Raw genomic sequence first — 18793 nt, 5'->3', positions numbered from 1 at the left:
GCCCGACGGACTGACTGACAGGGCACTACCTGCGGCAGCCCTCTGCCTGGCGCCACGAGCCACGCGTCACCCCCGGCGGAGCGGGTGCGGGGGAACCGAGGCCAAGGGCACTCTCCGGGGTCCACGCAGCGCAAGCCAAACCCACCCACCCCGCCTCCTGCGCAGGAGCCCGCAGAGAGAGAGAGAGAGAGAGAGAGAAGAGACCCCCGTCCCTCCACGCCAAGCACCCTGGGGGCGGGTGAGGCGAAAACTTACATCAGCAGCCCCTCGCTGAATTTGGAGAAGACCTGGCGCCGGCGCCCGCCCCCCGACACAGCCCATTACCCTGAGCGCACTCAGAACACCCGGCATTTACCTCAACCAGCCTCTTCGCCCAGGCGGCGCTTTCACGTCCCTTTTGCGGCTGCCGTAAACAAGGCCGGGCTGTGGTTGCTTAGGGAGGGCGCGCGGCCGGGGACGACAGCTAACGGAGCCGACAGAGCGCGCGGGAGGCGGAGAGAAGGTGGGGATTGGCTGCGTGAGGGAGAGCGGGTTGTGCGCGCGCCCGCGCGCGCCTCTCTACGCACGCGCCAGCCCGCCTGTTATCTTTTTCGTCCTCTCCCAAACCCGCCCTCAGAGGGGGCGGTGACCGTAGCGGCTGCGAGGAGATGAGGCGGCTGCGGGAGAGAGTGAGACGGTAAATAACACCTCCCTTTAACCTTGCCTGGGAGGATCAGGTATCAGTGTGTACTTTATTGGCAGGAGGGGATGGGGTCACATCATATACCCACCAGCAGGGAGATGGGGAGAGCCTCCGTGCCTTTATCTCTGTGTGTTTGTGTGTCTGTCAAAGGGATCGCATATGCAAAGCTCTAATCTAGCACTGGAAGTCGCCTGTGCCAGGGACTAACGCCTTTTTGCCTCTTCGCAGGGACTCTGTGCCTGGCAGGCGGAAATTCAGTGGGCATGGTTTCCTCTTCAGCAGAACTCCACACAGGGTGATGTTTTCCTGTTGAATTTCTGAGTGTTGTGCAGCTGTTAAAAAGGCACAAGGAGCCCTGCTAGGTTGGTGGCCAAAGGTGGTAATGCTCGCTGTCCCTGTTGCCTTTCATGAACCAGTAGAGATGACGGCGTCTCTCGTCCTAGAATCAGGCACAGTAACTTCCTGATGCCTTTTTTTTTGGGGGGGGGGGGTATAAAATCTGGCTTCAGTCCAATTTGAGAAATGTCCCACCCATTCTCTGAATTGGGCATGTGGAAAGTTTCAGTCTCAGCATGCCTTTGTTTTTATTTGGCGCCTGAATGCTTTTGTGCCTCCTAATTTTTAGTCTCTGGTTTGTGATCAAATGACTGTGCTTTGGAAGAATCCATGTCCATTCTCTACTTAAGGCTAACACAGCTCTGTGCGCCAGTCTGTAGTCCTGACTGTCTCAACTTGAAGCTGACTTCAGGTGCTTCCAGATGGAGGGGTCCTAGCACTACCAGTGAAAAGGCATGGTGCAGCTCTTCTCTCTTTTTCTTCTTAATGGATTTTCTGCTGAAAGAAAAAAGACCGAAGGAGTGGTGGGGAAATATGGGAGGGTTACTAGTGGAAGACATTATCATCTGGACTCCCTGTAAAATTCCATGAATGATGGCATAATAAAAGCCTCATCTGGAAGCTTCCAATCTTAATAAACACCTTTACTGGAAAGAAAGCATTTACAATTGATGGATAAATCTATTTTCTTCGTGATTTATGTCTCATTTTAGTTGTGCCAGTGAATGAATAGGGTCTTGGTCAACATCTCGATAGGGAAATGGAAAAAAAAAAGAAAAGCTAATAACATCTGGTTAAAAATGTCATGGAAATAACAGAACTTGCAGAGAGCATGTTCTACTACTAATAAAGAAATTTTAAATATTGCTTTTTAATTTGTATGTGTTTATTAATATTGATATACTGCCTTATTTGCTAAAAAGCCACCAAGGTGGTACACAACAATTTAAAACAACCCTAAAACAATAAAGACTCAAGAACATTAAAAACAGGAAAGCATTAAAACAACATAATTTAAAAAGCTAACTTAAAAAGTTGCATCTTCACACCCTTTCTAAAAGCCAAGAGAGTGGAAGCCAATCGCAATTCTTGAGGGAGTATATTCCACAGTTTGGGTGTGACACAAGATAAAGCCCTTTCATGCATGCCTGACAAACAGTGAGTAACGGTGCCCCTCCTGCAGATCTTGATAACCAGACAGGCTCATAACGAGTCAGGTGATCCCTTAGATAGCCAGGTCCTAAGCCATTTAGGGTGCAATCCTATCGAGATAGGCAGCTGCCTCCAAACTTGGAGGCTATCGCCTATCCAAAGCAGGGCAAGAGAAACCCGTTCCCTCCACGCTTCTCCTGCCCTGCATTTTCAGCTAGACAGCCATTGCGATTGTCTAGCCACAGGAGCATGGAGCGGGGAAGGAGGTTGCTGTATGACACATAGGATGTGTCGTACAGGCATTTCCGCCCTCCCCGCCCCGGAACTCCCCTTTTCGGCCGCTCCACACTCCTCTTGTGAGCGCAGAGGACAGGGCTGTTCCGCGCTGCCTCAGAGGCAGCATGGAAGTTGGGGGAGGTCGGTTCCCAGAAAACAACATATCCTATGGCCGTCTAGCTGCTGTCTAGGGGCCATAGGATTGCTCCCTCCAGGCTTTAAAGGTTAAAACCAGCACCTTGAATTAGGCTGAGAAAGTAACTGAAACTAGTGCAGATATTTCAGGACAGATATAATAGGGTCCTCATACTGTGCATGGTATTGAGAGTTGAACTATTATTAGTTGTAGCGTAAAGGTGCAGATTGGTGGATGGATGGATGTCAGTATTTCAACTCCAATATATAACCAATTAATTTGGTTATAAAATAAAGCTATTTAATGAATGTGTTTGTTAATCTTTTGAATTCTGAACTGGTGTACAATGAGAGAGATTCACATTATTTCACTGAGGAGTGGGTTGACTTTGTCCCCAGGAGTTGGAGCAAAGTTTTCAGTGAAATGCACCAGATGGAATATTAATTAGGCTGCAATCCTATTATGCACACTTACTTTGGAGCAAGTCCCATTGAACTCAGTGGGGCTTATTTCTGAGTAGACATGTATAGGATTGTACAGACACCCATCACTCCAGTTCAGGCCATGACAAGACATGCTCTCTGGTGGTTCAAAAAATAAGGCTTGAAGCCATAGAATATAAGAACATAATAAAACATAATTGAGTAAAACCACAGTAAAATCAGTGCAAGGAACTAAAAACCACAGGCACAGGTTTTGTTTTAAAAGGAATAACTAAAAACTGGGAGAATAAAAAGGCCAAAAAGACCACAGTGTAGGTGCGCCTTTCTGGGGAAGGCATTAATTCCATAGCTATGGTTCCACCACTGAAAAGACCCTCTCCTGAATAGCCACCTATCTCATTTGATGGGGGCACCCAGAGGAGGGCCTCTGGTAGGTATATACATGGGAGGAACCAATCCCAAGTCATTTGGGGCTTTGTAGGTTAATACCAGCACTTCAAATTGAGTCCAGAAACAGACTGGAAGTCAGTGCAGATCACAAAGCAGTGATGTAATACGATAATATCGCCTAGTTCCTGTTCACAATCTCACTGCCCTATTTTGGACCAGCTGAAGTTTCTGGGCCATTTTCAAAGGCAGCTCCAAGTATAATACATTGCAATAATGCAAATGAGACATTACCAGAGCATGAATAATTGTAGCTAGGCTATCTCTGTCCAGAGAGGGCTATAGTTGGTATATCAGCCTAAGTTGATAAGAGGTGCCACCAAGGCCACCTTGCTACCAGTGATAACGCTTGCTCAAAGAACACCCTCAAATAATGAACCTGATACTTTACGGGGAAGTGCAGCCTCACCTAGAACAGGTTGAACACCACTCAGCTGGACAGATGAACCACCTACCAACAGTACCTCCATCTTGTCTGGGTTGAGTTCCAGTTTATCGGTCCTCATCCATGCCACTACCAAACCAAGGAAGAACACCCACTGCCTCACCTGGCTTTGGTGCAAAGGGGAGAGAGAGCTGTGTGGCATAAGCACATTGATGACACTTCAGTCCACATCTCTGTATAACCTCTCCCTGCAGTTTCATGTAGATGTTGAGCAGCATGGGAGATAAAGTAGAACCCTATGGCACCCCATAGCAATACTGCCAAAGGGCAGAGTGCTAATCCCCTAGTACCATCTTCAGGAATTGACCATTCAATTTGGAGCAGAACCAATGTAACATCATACCTCCAACACCCAAACCAGATAGTTAATCTGGAAGGTTACCATGGTCAATGGTATTGAATGCCACTGAGAACTCCAAGAGAATCAACAGGGTCAACTCCCCCTGTCCCTCTCTAGGCAAAGGTCATCCCACAAGGTGACAAAGGCAGTTTCTGTTCCAAAAGAAGGCCTGAAGCCTAAGAGAAATAAATCCTAATAAACAGCTCCATCCAAAATAACTGGGGTTGGCTGTCAACCACCCGCTTGAGCACCTTGTCTTGGAAGAGGATGTTGGCCACTGACCTATAGTGGTTAACATCTTCCAGGTCCAGAATAGGCTTCTTCAGGAGTGGCCTAAGTACCGCCTCCTTTAAATAGGCAAGTACTACCCGCTCTCTTAAGGAGGAATTTGCAACCTCCTGGGCCTAGCTGGACAGCTCCTCTGGTGTAATAAGCCATGAAGGCCAAGGATCAAGCATACAGGTGGTCAACCAAACTTGACCAAGTACTTGTCCACATCCTCAGTCCTCAAAAACTGAAAGCCATCCATTAAAACTAGACTAGTCAGCGCTTTGGTCGCCTCTGCTAATGGGACTGCATTCACTTTGGAGTCCAAGTTGTGATGGAAGCGAGTTACTTTATCTTCAGAGTGTCTCACAAACCTGTCACAACCAAGGATTCCATCATCTCTTTCCCTGACCCAGATTGCAGCAGGCCATGAACCACTTGAATAAGCTGTGCGGGATGACACTGAGAAGGCACAATGGTGGTGGAAAAGAACTCTCTTTCCTACCATCACCACCACAGAATAGGCTCAATCATGAGCTCTAACCTAGGTTTGGTCCTCCTCCACTTGCGATCTAGCCATCTCCCTCTTGCTTCAGTGCCCTCGTCTGAGACCTATACCAAGAAGCTTCCCAGACGCTGCATAATGGGAGAAGTCACTTGGGCACAATTATGTCAACTGCGCAAGTCATCTCTTCATTTGACAGAGTGACCAGGGCTTCAACAGGAGCCACAGCCATACCAGCATATTAATTTCTGTATTTATTTAAAGTCTTTTTATCCCACTTCTCAGCTAAAAAAGACTCCCAGAACAGCTTACAGTCAATCAGAAAAAAAGGCAGGCCCTGCCCACAGGCTTGCAATATAAAAAGACACAGCACTCAAGGAAAAGGGGATGAGGAAGGAAGAGGAAAAAGTTAAATAGGCTGTCAGCAGTCTACTGACGGTCCTGACCTTCCCTTGGCACCCAGTGCTGTCACAATTCCCTTAGCCCCCACTTCACTTCAATGCCCAAACATACACAGACGAGAGGCTTCAGTCTGTCGCTTTTAATCCATTACTTCACAGGGTCGTACAGATGCAAATTCTCAGAGAAACTCTCCATCTACAAGGAATGCCTTCAGAGGATCCAAACAGAATTTACGAAAGTTGCCCACCATTTGAAGAGGGAGGTGGTCTCGCTAGCCTAACTTAAGGGGGGGAGGTCCCTCTCCTCTTGTGAGGCCTCTAAGCACAGCTTCTCACGCAAGGCCAATCGGGTAGATAGTCTAAGTTCCACCCCTGCCTTCTCTCTCTTTGCTCTGCATCTGCACCTGGCATCTATTAGGTCAATCTCCTGTTTGCTGACCCTCAAGCTCAGCCATTGTATGTGTGTAACCTGAGAAGCAGGCCCACTCATATCTGGACTAGCCTGGGAAAACACCTCCCCCATGTCTGATGGTTCTCTTTCAGAACCTGAACTGCTATCCCACTCTGGACGCTCAGAAACACCCCTGACAAGTGCAGGAAATCACGGGTCATTTGGACCTAAAGTTACTGAATACATGGGCGACTAAAGCTACTGAGAGAAAGTAGTTCCCAGATGGAGGAATGCAAAACAATATAATATTCTAAGGGCACAATTCTGTGTGTCTTTAGACAGAAAAAAGTCCTACATTTTCCAGCATGTCCCAGCTGCCATGCTGGGAGTTTTAAGACTTTTTTATGTCTAAACATGCATAGGATTGCACCCTAAATCAGACTAGCCTGCTGGCCTAAGATTGTTAAGAGTTTGAATGGAGTATGCCTTTCTTTATATCAATTTTTCCAGGTAAATTGTACTTGACTGTATGGGTAAGACTGCAATGCATTGTTAGCTAAGACAGTTTTAGAAATGTGGAAGGATTTTTTCTATTTGCAGCTAAATGAAAGCATATTTTAAACAAACTTCCTAACTGAGAGCCTGTGATGAGTGTATTCCAGAACACGTTTGGGCACACAGATTTCTGAGAATAGTAGATTTATGGCAAACATGGACAGTGTTCTGATGTAGTGCAAGCATGAAAGAAAATAATTACAAAATTCTTTTCAGATAGTGACCAATTATGTTAAAATATATGTGGTAATTATACTGCTAGATGTTGGAAATGCTGGTCTACTAAACCTAGCTTTATACATATGTTCTGGGAATGCCCTGGGCCTGCGATGGGGAATTGATCACCCGTGGGCCGAATCTGTTACCCTGCTCGCCCTGGGCTCTCTGACCTATGGCATCATCCAGAGTGCTCGACAGCGTGACTTGAATCCACACATCAAGCAGCTCCAGAGCCATCTTGGCTACTCTGTTGTTCTGTCTGATCCCTCTCAAGAACCAAGGACCTCATTCCAAAGGGGCTGCCCTTTAACCTGCCTGACAAAACCACAGGCAGCACCGGGAAGCTAGGAACTAGAGTACTTTAAATAAAGAACACTGGCAGCCTGGAACAAGGAGGTGCTTGAGAAGAGATACAGGATAAGGGAATAGGGAGAGGTGGAGAAAATAAAATAAAAGGATGCAAATGTAATTCATCTTACAGCGAGGGTGTTGTAGGAGCGGAACATGCCCTTTGTTCATTGTCTAGCTGGACAATGGATCACACTAGGCATGGGTTAGACTCCTGGATCTAAAAGCGCTTTATTGCATGGCTAGCAAGGCACTAGCCTTCAGCAAAGGAGATGGTTACCTTGTCGTGGTGCTGGAGCTTGAGCACCTCAATGACGTCATGAGCTAAACTGTGAAGGGACACCCAAGACGGGAAGGTCATGGCAGAGAGGTCAGACTAAATACGATCCCTGGGGAAGGAAACGGCAACCCACCCCAATATTCTTGCCATGAAAACTAAATGGATCGGTACAACCAGAGATATGTCGGCATACCATCAGAAGATGGGACTCCCAGGTCGGAAGATGGTCAAAATGCTACTGGGGAGGAACAGAGGATAAGTTCAACTAGCCCCAGATGTGATGACGCAGCTAGCTCAAAGCCAAAAGGACAGCTAGCAGCCGATGGTGCTGGTGGTGAACGATGAATCCGATGTTCTAAAGATCAATACACCATAGGAACCTGGAATGTAAGATCTATGAGCCAGGGCAAATTGGATGTGGTTATTGGGGAGATGTCAAGATTAAATATAGACATTTTGGGTGTTAGTAAACTGAAATGGACTGGAATGGGCCACTTCACATCAAATGACCACCAGATCTACTACTGTGGACAAGAGGACCACAGAAGAAATGGAGTAGCCTTCATAATTAATAATAAAGTGGCTAAAGCAGTGCTTGGATACAATCCAAAAAATGACAGAATGATCTCAATTCAAATTCAGGGTAAGCCATTTAACATCACAGTGATCCAAGTATACGCCCCAACCACAAATGCTGAAGAAGCAGAAGTAGATCAGTTCTATGAGGATCTGCAGCACCTACTGGATAGTACGCAAAAAAAAAGATGTTATTTTCATTACAGGAGACTGGAATGCTAGGGTGAGTAATCAAATGACACCTGGAATTACAGGCAAGCATGGTCTGGGAGAACAAAATGAAGCAGGACATAGGCTGATAGAATTTTGCCAAGACAACTCACTATGCATAACAAACACTCTCTTCCAGCAACCTAAGAGACAACTTTATACATGGACTTCACCAGACGGTCGACACCGAAATCACATTGACTACATCCTTTGTAGTCAAAGGTGGCAGACATCTATGCAGTTGGTAAAAACAAGACCTGGAGCTGATTGTAGTTCAGATCACAAACTTCTTATTGCACAATTTAGAATCAGACTAAAGAGTATAGGGAAGACCCACAGATCAGTTAGATATGAGCTCACGAATATTCCTCATGAATATGCAGTGGGGGTGAAGAATAGATTTAAGGGACTAGATTTAGTAGATAGGGTCCTGGAAGAACTATGGACAGTTCGCAACATTGTTCAGGAGGCGGCAACAAAAAATGTCCCAAAGAAAAAGAAAACCAAGAAGGCAAGATGGCTGTCTGCTGAGACACTGGAAGCAGCCCAAGAAAGAAGGAAAGCAAAAGGTAACAGTGATAGGGGGAGATATGCCCAATTAAATGCAAAATTCCAGAGGTTATCCAGAAGAGATAAGGAATTATTTTTAAACATGCAATGTGCAGAAGTGGAAGAAGATAATAGAATAGGAAGGGCAAGAGACCTCTTCCAGAAAATTAGAAACATCGGAGGTAAATTCCAGGCAAAAATGGGTATGATCAAAATCAAAGATGGCAAGGACCTAACAGAAGCAGAAGAGAGCAAGAAAAGGTGGCAAGAATATATGGAAGATCTGTATAGGACTGTATAGGAAGGATAATAATATCAGGGATAGATTTGACGGTGTGGTCAGTGAGCTAGAGCCAGACATCCTGAAGAGTGAGGTTGAATGGGCCTTAAGAAGCATTGCTAATAACAAGGCAGCAAGAGACGACAGTATCCCAGCTGAACTGTTTAAAATCTTGCAAGATGATGCTGTCAAGGTGATGCATGCCATATGGCAGCAAATTTGGAAAACACAAGAATGGCCAACAGATTGGAAAAAATCAACTTATATCCCCATACCAAAAAAGGGAAGCACCAAAGAATGTTCAAACTATCGAACAGTGGCACTTCTTTCACATGCCAGTAAGGTAATACTCAAGATCTTGCAAGGTAGACTCCAGCAATTCATGGAACGAGAACTGCCAGATGTACAAGCTGGGTTTCGAAAAGGCAGAGGAACTAGAGACCAAATTGCCAATATCCGCTGGATAATGGAGAAAGGCAGGGAGTTTCAGAAAAACATCTATTTCTGTTTTATTGACTATTCTAAAGCCTTTGACTGTGTGGATCATAACAAATTGTGGCAAGTTCTTGGTGGTATGGGGATACCAAGTCATCTTGTCTGCCTCCTGAGGAATCTGTATAACGACCAAGTAGCAACGGTAAGAACAGACCACGGAACAATAGACTGGTTTAAGATTGGGAAAGGAGTACGGCAGGGTTGTATACTCTCACCCTACCTATTCAACCTGTATGCAGAACACATCATGCAGCGTGCTGGGCTTGATGAAGCCAAGGCTGGAGTTAAAATCGCTGGAAGAAACATTAACAATCTCCAGTATGCAGATGATACCACTTTGATAGCTGAAAGCAAGGAGGAGCTGAGGAACCTCATGACGAAGGTGAAAGAAGAAAGTGCAAAAGCTGGATTGCAGTTCAACCTCAAAAAAACCAAGTTTATGGCAACCAGCTTGATTGATAACTGGCAAATAGAGGGAGAAAACGTGGAGGCAGTGACAGACTTTGTCTTTCTAGGCGCAAAGATTACTGCAGACGCTGACTGCAGCCAGGAAATCAGAAGACGTTTACTTCTTGGGAGGACAGCAATGACAAATCTTGATAAAATAGTGAAGAGCAGAGACATCACACTGACAACAAAGGTCCGCATAGTGAAAGCAATGGTATTCCCCGTAGTAACCTATGGCTGCGAGAGCTGGACCATAAGGAAGGCTGAGCGAAGGAAGATAGATGCTTTTGAACTGTGGTGCTGGAGGAAAATTCTGAGAGTGCCTTGGACTGCAAGAAGATCAAACCAGTTCATACTCCAGGAAATAAAGCCAGACTGCTCACTTGAGGGAATGATATTAAAGGCAAAACTGAAGTACTTTGGCCACGTCATGAGAAGACAGGATACCCTGGAGAAGATGCTGATGCTAGGGAAAGTGGAAGGCAAAAGGAAGAGGGGCCAGCCAAGGGCAAGATGGAGGGATGATATTCTGGAGGTGACGGACTCGACCTTGGGGGAGCTGGGGGTGGCGACAGCCAACAGGAAGCTCTGGCGTGGGCTGGTCCATGAAGTCACGAAGAGTCGGAAGCGACTGACCAAATAAACAACAAAGCAAGGCACTCTGTCAGCAAAGGGGCAGAGAGCCCAGAACATTCAGTGGGGCAAGCTTTTATACAGTGAAATACGTCACATATAGGGAGGAACTCTAGCCATGCTCTATCACACACATTATTTGGAGGCATTCACACACCCTGTTATCTGGAAAAGCACTGAACATTCCATCATAATGCTTATCAGCTCACAGCACAGGCTGTGAGCTGCGACTCCCTGGAAAAGAATCAGACTGTGGAGCCAAGGCAGGATGACCTAGCATACAAACATGGAGTAACTGGTTCATACTAAGCACAAGCATCTGTTGGACACCTTATGCAGATTCCAACAGCACTCTTATAACTGTGTTGCCACTCTGGGGTACATATAACACATTAGGGTTGAGGTTAAAGGATATTTTCCACAAGGGTCAAAAGCTGCCACTGCCACCTTGCTCAGGGGCAGGGGGGCTCCAGGCTGGCTGGCCAGCAGGCTAGCTTCATGGGATGGAATGGGGGAGAAAGGGTCAGAACGGCCCCTTGGAGCTGCTGCCTTGTGGAGGGGGGGGAGGCAAGAAGCCTGGCAAGAGGTGGTAGCAGAGATAGAAAGGGGGCAATCCTGGCCATTATGAGCTCTGGCTCAACTCACTGTTGGTTCCCACCCCGATTGGCTTCTCCGGAGGGTCAATGGCCCTTCAAAGAAAAAGAAAAAAATCCCCACCTCTGCCCTAAGCTATGATTCAAAAACAGTAAAAGGTGCCAGTAGGGTAATATCAGAAAAATCTAAATATTAGCTTCCTTTTGTCTACAATTATTTCTATTGGATATAACTAAAGGATTCACCCCTAAGAGAAATATATATCTTATATTAAATATGCTTGTCACAGCTACGTTGAATTCTGACTAAACAATGGAATGAAATAGTTATTGGTGGATAGTCAAGGGAGGTGTGGGATGTCTTAATCTTATCAGAGTGAATGCATTAAATTAACGGAAGTTCAAATTAAGAAACCTTTTTGTACAGTCCCAGGCTCCATTCATTTTTTCCTAGAATAATACAAATCACAATATTTCTTCCTTATGTAGGGTCAAACTTACAGGGCTACTCTGGTTTTGATTAACATTTGGGTGTTATAGCAATTAATTGTAATAGATGTCTACTTTTGACTTCTGTAAATGTTTTATGTTTTATGTTTAATGTTTTTACTGTATTATCTGTCTTTAAACAAAAACAACAACAGAATGAAACAACAAAAAAGAAAAGGTAGCAATGTTTAAATAAATAAATGAAGAAATAAATAATAAGAGATTACTGGGGTACAGCAAAATAAAACTGCGATCGATGGATGGATAGATAGATAGATAGATAGATAGATAGATAGATAGATAGATAATTACTAGGGTTCCTGCTTTTCTAACCATTGTGCCTGCAGTGCCATTTAATCCTACAAGATATTATACACACAGTGATCATTTTGGTATGCTTTCTGAGAGATGAAAATTCTGAGAAAAGCAGAAACATAAACATTGTTGGCTAGATCCTTTTCGCGTGCACACAATGCCTATAATATCTTTCTTTTCCCGTTGGGGCCTCTGAACTGCCGTAACTTTCAGTTTCCTCATTTGAGCTGGGATTGCAACACAGCACAAAGGGCAAAACTGAATCCAGTCTTTCCAGACAAAGTCCTAATTCAGTGAAAGGGTTTGCCTGAGTGTGTTTCTAAACATAGAGAAAGAAGACTGCACACTAAAACAATTGTTTGCTTTCAAGGCAAGAGAGTGGGGAAAGAACAGATATTACTAATTACGTCGGTTTGTTTTTCACAGCATTTGGATCTGGGAGATACTTTTGAGATGTGGTGGTTTCAGCAAGGTCTGAGCATCTTGCCTTCAGCCCTCGTTATTTGGTCATCTGCTTCGTTTTTGTTTTCGTACATTGCTGCCGTCCTCTTACGGCATGTTGACCCTTTGGTGCCCTACATCAGGTCAGTAAATCTTCTACTATTGAACTGTTACCTGTACCATAATATCACTCCCTAGGAAAGCCTTTCCTTTAGAAAGAGTTCACCCTTTTAGGGGTGAACTCTTTCTAAAATTGTTTTTAAAAAAGCAATATGAATGCACATTAAAAGTTGTGGCATCTTACAGTTTAAGATTGTTATAAAGTGAAAAGGCAGACTTACATTCTGTATGAATTTAAAAGACATTACAGCAGAGGTGGGGAACCATTTTTGGCCCATAGACTACATTCTCTTCCAGGGAATCTTTTGGAGGACACATGCCAGAGATGGGTGCTCCCCTGGAATCGATCAACATCTGGAGGGCCAGAGGTTTCCCACCTCTGCTTTAGGCCTTAAACAGTTTGAGACTAGGTTACTGTAAGGACTGCCTTCACCCATATGATCCTGCCGATATCTATCTAAGCTCCACGTCAGAAGTCCTGCTTGTATGCTCACCAGTGAAATCTGTTCAGTTTGCAAGCACATGAGGCAATGCCTTCTCAGTGGTGGCCCTGCAATTCTGAAACTATCTTCTAGTTAAGGTTTGCGTGGCCCCTCTAGTTCTAGAATTCAAGAAGGCCTTAAAAATGCATCTTTTTATTGCATTTCCTTATGCTGATTTGTGTGACTTAAAGAAGTTTTCCTCACATGTCTATGTAGGTATGCCCAACTTATGCTTACATATTCTGCCTATTATTCCATGGTTTCATGGCATCTATGATGCTTTGTGAGGGTTTGGCTCTGAAAAGTAACAAATAATTGGAATGAATGAATAAAGGACCATCACAAGATCATCATGAGATGTACAGCGTGTTGGGGGGTTGGGGAGGAATGACAAAGTAGTGTCACAGTGAAGAATCTTACCTCACATCTTAGACAGTTACACATGAAAATAAAAAGCACCTTTGAGCCTCTTTTGGGCTATGTGTTACATGCAAATGTTTTTCATGCAGTGCAGAACACAAGAGAAATCAAACATTTTTTGCAGCCAATGTAAGTTTTATATTCATACTATAAAAGAATTTAAAGAAAAAAGTGTTGTTTTTGTAATTTCCCCCACCTTTCAATGTGATATTTTCAAGGCAGATTCCAGCTAAAAACAATACAAATCAAACTTATACATCATTTAAAAAAAAAAACCCTATAAACTTAAAAACAGAAGAGTAAGCAGCAATAAAAGCAGCCAGCAGGGATGAAACATAACATGCTTTTCATCCAGGGCTTGGGTGAATAAAACTGTTTTTGCCTGGCACCTAAAACTCATTAAGGTCCAGGTGTACAGTCTGGGAGGTGGCATTCCCGAATTGGGGAGCCACTACCAAGAAGGCCTGATCCCCAGGAGGGATCTTCACAACAACAGAATGAGAAGTGCTTTGGAATATTATCTGGATTTTCATGGAATTGGCTTTGGTCCCTCACAGACACACGAAGCAAGAAAAGCCGAGTGTACCTTACTTTTAACACCTGGTTTTCACGGGTCACACAGCACTTGAAAGGACCTATTTCCAGGTCAGGGTGGGGGAAGTAGAACTAAATGTCATCAAACCAGAAGGGGCTGCTCAACCAATGAGAGAGTTTGTTGTTTCCCACCCCTTGTTTCCCACCCCTGTCCAGGCTCCCCCTTGCTACAACATTATTATGAATGGAGAAAAACTAATTCACAATTCTGAGGGCTAGAAACAGCACTAAAAAGGCAGGCTAGATACTCACTCCCCATGAGAGCACTCCACCAGTGCAAATAAGCCCCATTCCAGCAAACAGGGAGTTCTTGCTCCCCCCACCCTTTCTCCTTCTCTGGCCATTTCTCCCTGCTCACAGTGACAGGCTTCTCTGCTCCCGTGTTCCCGAGACCATGCTAGAACTCTACTGCAATAAAGCCCTTGTGTGCATTTGTTTAGTGCCAAAGGGATCGGGGTGGAGGGGGAACGCTCACTTTTGCATGAAGAAGCCAAAATCCCCAATTATCCAGTGCAGCATCTGAATGCTTCCTATGAGAGCAGTCCACCACCCCAATTTTGCCCCATTCTACCAAACTGTCGCGGAGTTATAGTTTCCAAGCTCCCTTTCTCCGTCTCTGGGCACTTCTCCCTGTTTGCAGTGACAGGCTCCTCTGCTCCCGAGACCGCACTAGATCAGTACTGTGATAAAGCTCTTACGCACATCAGAGAAGTAACATGATGTCAGAGGAGCAACTTTAGACAACATCAGAGAGGCAAAGTAACGCAAACATCTGAGAAGTGCATAATCACAGAGGCTAGTTACTCCCACTGGCAAAAAGGAAGTGCAGTGTGATTCTGAAGGCTTGAAAGAGCGCTCTAGTGCTTTGATGTGTTGGAAAGGCAGGCTAGTTATTCTAGTTACCTAGGTTACTGAGGATACAGCCAGATGAAAGACACACCCCTAGGAACACCCCGATCATACAGAATTTAAAGTGGAGGGATGGGCACACAGCAGCTAAACTGCAAGGGAGCCAAATTAAAGAAAAATAACAGAGTAAAAGCACTCTTCAAAAATGCGGCTTCCCCACAGGTAGACTCTGGGGTTGCCACGGACTGGGCATGATGTCATGTGCCAGTTGAAAGACACACCCCTAGGAACACCCAGATCATACTGAATTTAAAGCAGAGGGCTGGGCACACAGCTGCTGAACTACAGGGAGTCAAATTAAAGACAACAGAGTAAAAGCACTCTGCAAAAATGGGGCTTCCCCACAGGTAAACTCTGGGGTGGCTGCGAACTGGCCATGGTGTCATGTGCCGCAAAGGACCTCCAAACGGTCCCAATCCACCCATGAAGACAGGCCCTAGACACCGTCTGCCTAACCTCAGCAAGTGATGGCACCTGAAGAAGGGCCTCTCCAGTCTAGTGAAGAGGCAAGCTTATATAGGAGAAGGTGGCTCTTGAGATACCCTGGTCCCAAACTTTATGGGGCTTTACATTCCATTCATGTATACAGAACAAGTAAACAACTAAAACATATTAGGGCAGATACAACATCAGGTCAAAATCTAAAATGGTTAAAACTGAAATATATTCACAGAATATTATTTAAAATGCATTTGAATTCATTTAAAAATATAGTGCTTCCACATTTAAATGAATAATTATGATATAAACATTTAAAACAGCTAAAAGACCATTAAAACAAGGCACCCCAAAAGCTTTATAGGGCTTTACAGGTCCCCAAAGACACACAGTATTAAAAACTTCTTCAAAACATTATGAAATAATGGTACTTCAGGTATTCTTTTTCTGTGTGGGCCTGCTTCCTGACTTCATTGCTCCCCTTTTAATGGCCATATTTCCCCTACCCCCCACGAGCATACTCTTGATATCAACATGGGTATTTACAAATCTAGATGTCTTCCATTTTTAGCTGTGCATTTGGTGAGTTTTAGAAACTTACTTGCATCACAAGAGATACATTATCATATGTTGCTTTTCTTTCAGTGATACAGGGACAATACCTCCTGAAAGATGTTTGTTTGGGATAATGTTAAACATTGATGCTCTTTTGGGTAAGTAGAGAAAAAAGGGATACTGGACTTCTGGAAGATGCATAGTCATGGGCTTTGGTGAGGCTCCAGAGGGAAGGAATTCTATAGCTCTTGGAACAGAATAGCCATTGAGATGCCTTTTTGATGTGGAATTAGTGCACTGATGGAATGGAGGCAAGGAAACCACTGGCAGATCTTAATGATTCGAATACAAAATAGAGGTGGCAGCATGATAATTGAATATTAGTTATTTCATGAATAATCTTGCTAAATATTTTATGTAAATAAATATTAATCAGTTCTCAGATCAGCATACACAGGGTTGCATCCAATTGGTGTCACTCCACTGATGGAATGCTCTTTGATTCAGCAGAGGCTACCATCGGTAGAACAGTGTGGGAGGTGATTTTTGCCATTTTCCCCCTCCCGCCTGCAACTCCCTATGCCACCTCTGGAACACATTGGGCGGCCCAGTACACTGCAAGAGGGAGGGTGAATCAACAAAAAATGCCTCCCTGTTCAGCTGGTGGAAGCCCTCGTTGGATGAAAAGCCTTTCATCAGTGGAGGGATATCAATCAAACAAACCATACAGCCTTTATTTCCACATTCCTTTCATTGTGTTTTGAGAATTTGACAGCTATTTTTACATGGCCATAACAACACCCTTGGCTTCTGCCATTTTTGTGGCTGAATCACAGATTCTCATACCCCATCCTCACTGTATTTGGATTGTTCCTTCACAGGCATTGCTACCATGTATGTCCGATATAAACAAGTCAGTGCTTTGAATCGTGAAGATGCCAAGATCATCCGGTTAAATAAGGTTGGCTTTGTATTAGGAATGGTTAGTTGCTTTGGACTTTGCATCATTGCAAACTTCCAGGTTTGTGCTTCATCTTTTGGGGGGGATTACAAAGGAACATATACTAATCATAAGCATGTGATAGACCTTTCTTAGAGAGAAGTTGATTACTGATTGGCTTCTGCCATAAATGTAAGTAGTGAATGCATCTGAAAAGACAATAAAGAGTCTTGTGGCACCTTAAAGATTAACAAATCTATTTTGGCATAAGCTTTTGTGAACACTGTCAGATGAAGTGAGCTAGTCCAGGAAAACCTATGCCAGAATAGATTTGGTAGTCCTTAAGGTCCCACAAGACTCTTTGATGTTTTTGCTGCAGCAGGCTTAACACAGCTAACCCTCTGGAAATTGCATCTGAAAAGCACTCTCTCATCTCTCAATGTGTTTCTCTTCTCTGTTGGGCTTTGCTTGCCATACACAGCAGTTATAAGATTGCCATGCACCAGCAGCGTCCCTAGGTCAATTTTCTTAGTAGCAATTCATACAGTTTTGTTTTATTGGTTTGGGCCATATTGCATATAAAAAATGGATACATTCAAAATATTAAAACAATATGAAGTAAAAACCAGATTGCAAGTATAGTTACAAGCAGAATAATTTATGAAGGGAACAAAGGAAATCTGTCAAATACTAAATAAAGTTTACATCACCCCCAAAATACCAGTTTAGCAGAAAAAAGTAATCTATGTGGCAATCAATGAGACACACATTGAAAAAATGTGACACATGTTGGCCAATGCTGGAGTAAAAGTTGCCGTTTTTTGAGTCACCCATTTGTTAATTATAGTAAGACATAATAATAATATGCTAATGAGGCAACTTGCTTACTCCGATCTGACTGCGTGTTGAGGTTGTTAGGGATACATAACGTTGGGGCTGTCCAGCTTATCAGGGAAAAACTGGATTTCCTGAGACTACTTAAAGTCCGATTCTTTTCTTTAAGTTGGGTTCTCCCCCGTATAGTTGTTGTATGCCCCGACCCCTGCATTTAGCTCAGGTGTGCTAGCCCTGCCCGGGGGTGTGCCTGTCACCATGACCCCGGTCAAGGGGTGTTTCCTATGTGTTTCCTGTCCCTGCATAAACCGATTAGTGTCTCCTCAGAAGTAACTCCCATTGTGCTGAATGAGGCTTGGCCTCTGAATGCCCACATCAGAACTTACAGAGATCCGCCTCAATTGACAAGGCACAGTTTAAAGCCCAATTCCCTAAGTGTGGCAAAGTGCGATCTCGGTGCTCCCGTTCTTCTTTGTTTGGTTTATTGCCTTAGGAAGTAACTACTTTGACCCTTCTGTGGGTTAAAATGGGGGCTGGTTTCCCATCTTTGTGTTCTCCCCCCCCCCGCCCGCCTGCCCGCCCGCCCTTCCCACCACAAGCATATGTATGTCTACTTGGAAGTAACTCCCAGTGTGCTCAATGAGGCTTGGTCCTGAAATGCAGGTGCATCTGGACTTTCAGGGGAAAGGAGAAGGGGGGGGAGGGGGAAGCCTGTCTTATTGGTTGAGCAGCCCCTGCCAGTCAGATGATGTTCACTCCCACCCCCACCAGGAAGTATGTTCTGTGAAGCAATTTTTACTGGTGCGGAAAACCTGCTGGTGGAGTCCTGCACGGACCAAAGCGCAGCAAAGCTGATTCCTTTAAAAAAAATCCGGTATTCCTCCATTTGCTTCTCCTTCTGTTGTTGTGGAAACACAACCCTTGTTTGCTCATTTGGTGCTTTAGAATTCTCAGTCAGGGCCTGATAATTTAGCAGCAGATATAGTTTGCATCAGAAGCACTGGATGGCAGTGTAGCACTGAAGAGTTAAAAGTCTCACCTACAGCAAACAAGGGGAGAAAATGTAGTTCTCGTATACAACTTGCTCATACTGAATGGAAAGGACATTCTGACTGTAGCTGGGTGTGCCATCTGGCTTTCTGAACACTTCCTAAGTTCTTAGGAACGAGCTACTAATGTTCATTTTGCGTCACATCTCAAATGTCACTTATGTCTGTTACTAAAATGCTACATACCAACGTCCATTTTGT

General features: G+C 44.4%; 2 protein-coding genes across 14 annotated transcripts in view; one reads left to right on the top strand and one right to left on the bottom strand.

Moving 5' to 3' along the window:
* The window catches only part of CEPT1 (choline/ethanolamine phosphotransferase 1), a 35765-nt gene extending 35360 nt beyond the window's left edge, over positions 1-405 (bottom strand). For 2 of the 4 annotated variants that reach the window (XM_084853655.1, XM_084853658.1), the window contains exon 1: positions 256-405. The gene's annotated coding sequence lies outside the window, so the exon portion shown is untranslated. The remainder of the gene's footprint in view (positions 1-255) is intronic. The other 2 variants (XM_084853654.1, XM_084853657.1) reach the window with 1 other exon arrangement.
* Positions 406-614: 209 nt separating this feature from the next.
* DRAM2 (DNA damage regulated autophagy modulator 2) overlaps positions 615-18793 on the top strand; it is a 34147-nt gene continuing 15968 nt past the window's right edge. For 3 of the 10 annotated variants that reach the window (XR_014790685.1, XM_084853662.1, XM_084853661.1), the window contains exons 1-4: positions 615-676; positions 12237-12394; positions 15860-15927; positions 16651-16790. Coding sequence is in view for 8 of the 10 variants with exons in the window: in XM_084853662.1 (XP_084709788.1) it covers positions 12264-12394; positions 15860-15927; positions 16651-16790 (339 nt within the window). In the remaining 2 variants the exon portion in view is untranslated. Of the gene's footprint in view, positions 717-910; positions 1132-12236; positions 12395-15859; positions 15928-16650; positions 16791-18793 lie in introns of all 10 variants that reach the window. The other 7 variants (XR_014790684.1, XM_084853659.1, XM_084853660.1 and 4 more) reach the window with 6 other exon arrangements.

Source organism: Heloderma suspectum, chromosome 4 (assembly GCF_057233095.1).
Source record: "Heloderma suspectum isolate Gila_16-S chromosome 4, 16-S_ref, whole genome shotgun sequence".
In the NCBI taxonomy this organism is placed as follows: Eukaryota; Metazoa; Chordata; class Lepidosauria; order Squamata; family Helodermatidae; genus Heloderma; species Heloderma suspectum.
Note: the sequence above shows the minus strand (reverse complement) of the source record. Positions and strands in the feature narration are given on the sequence as shown.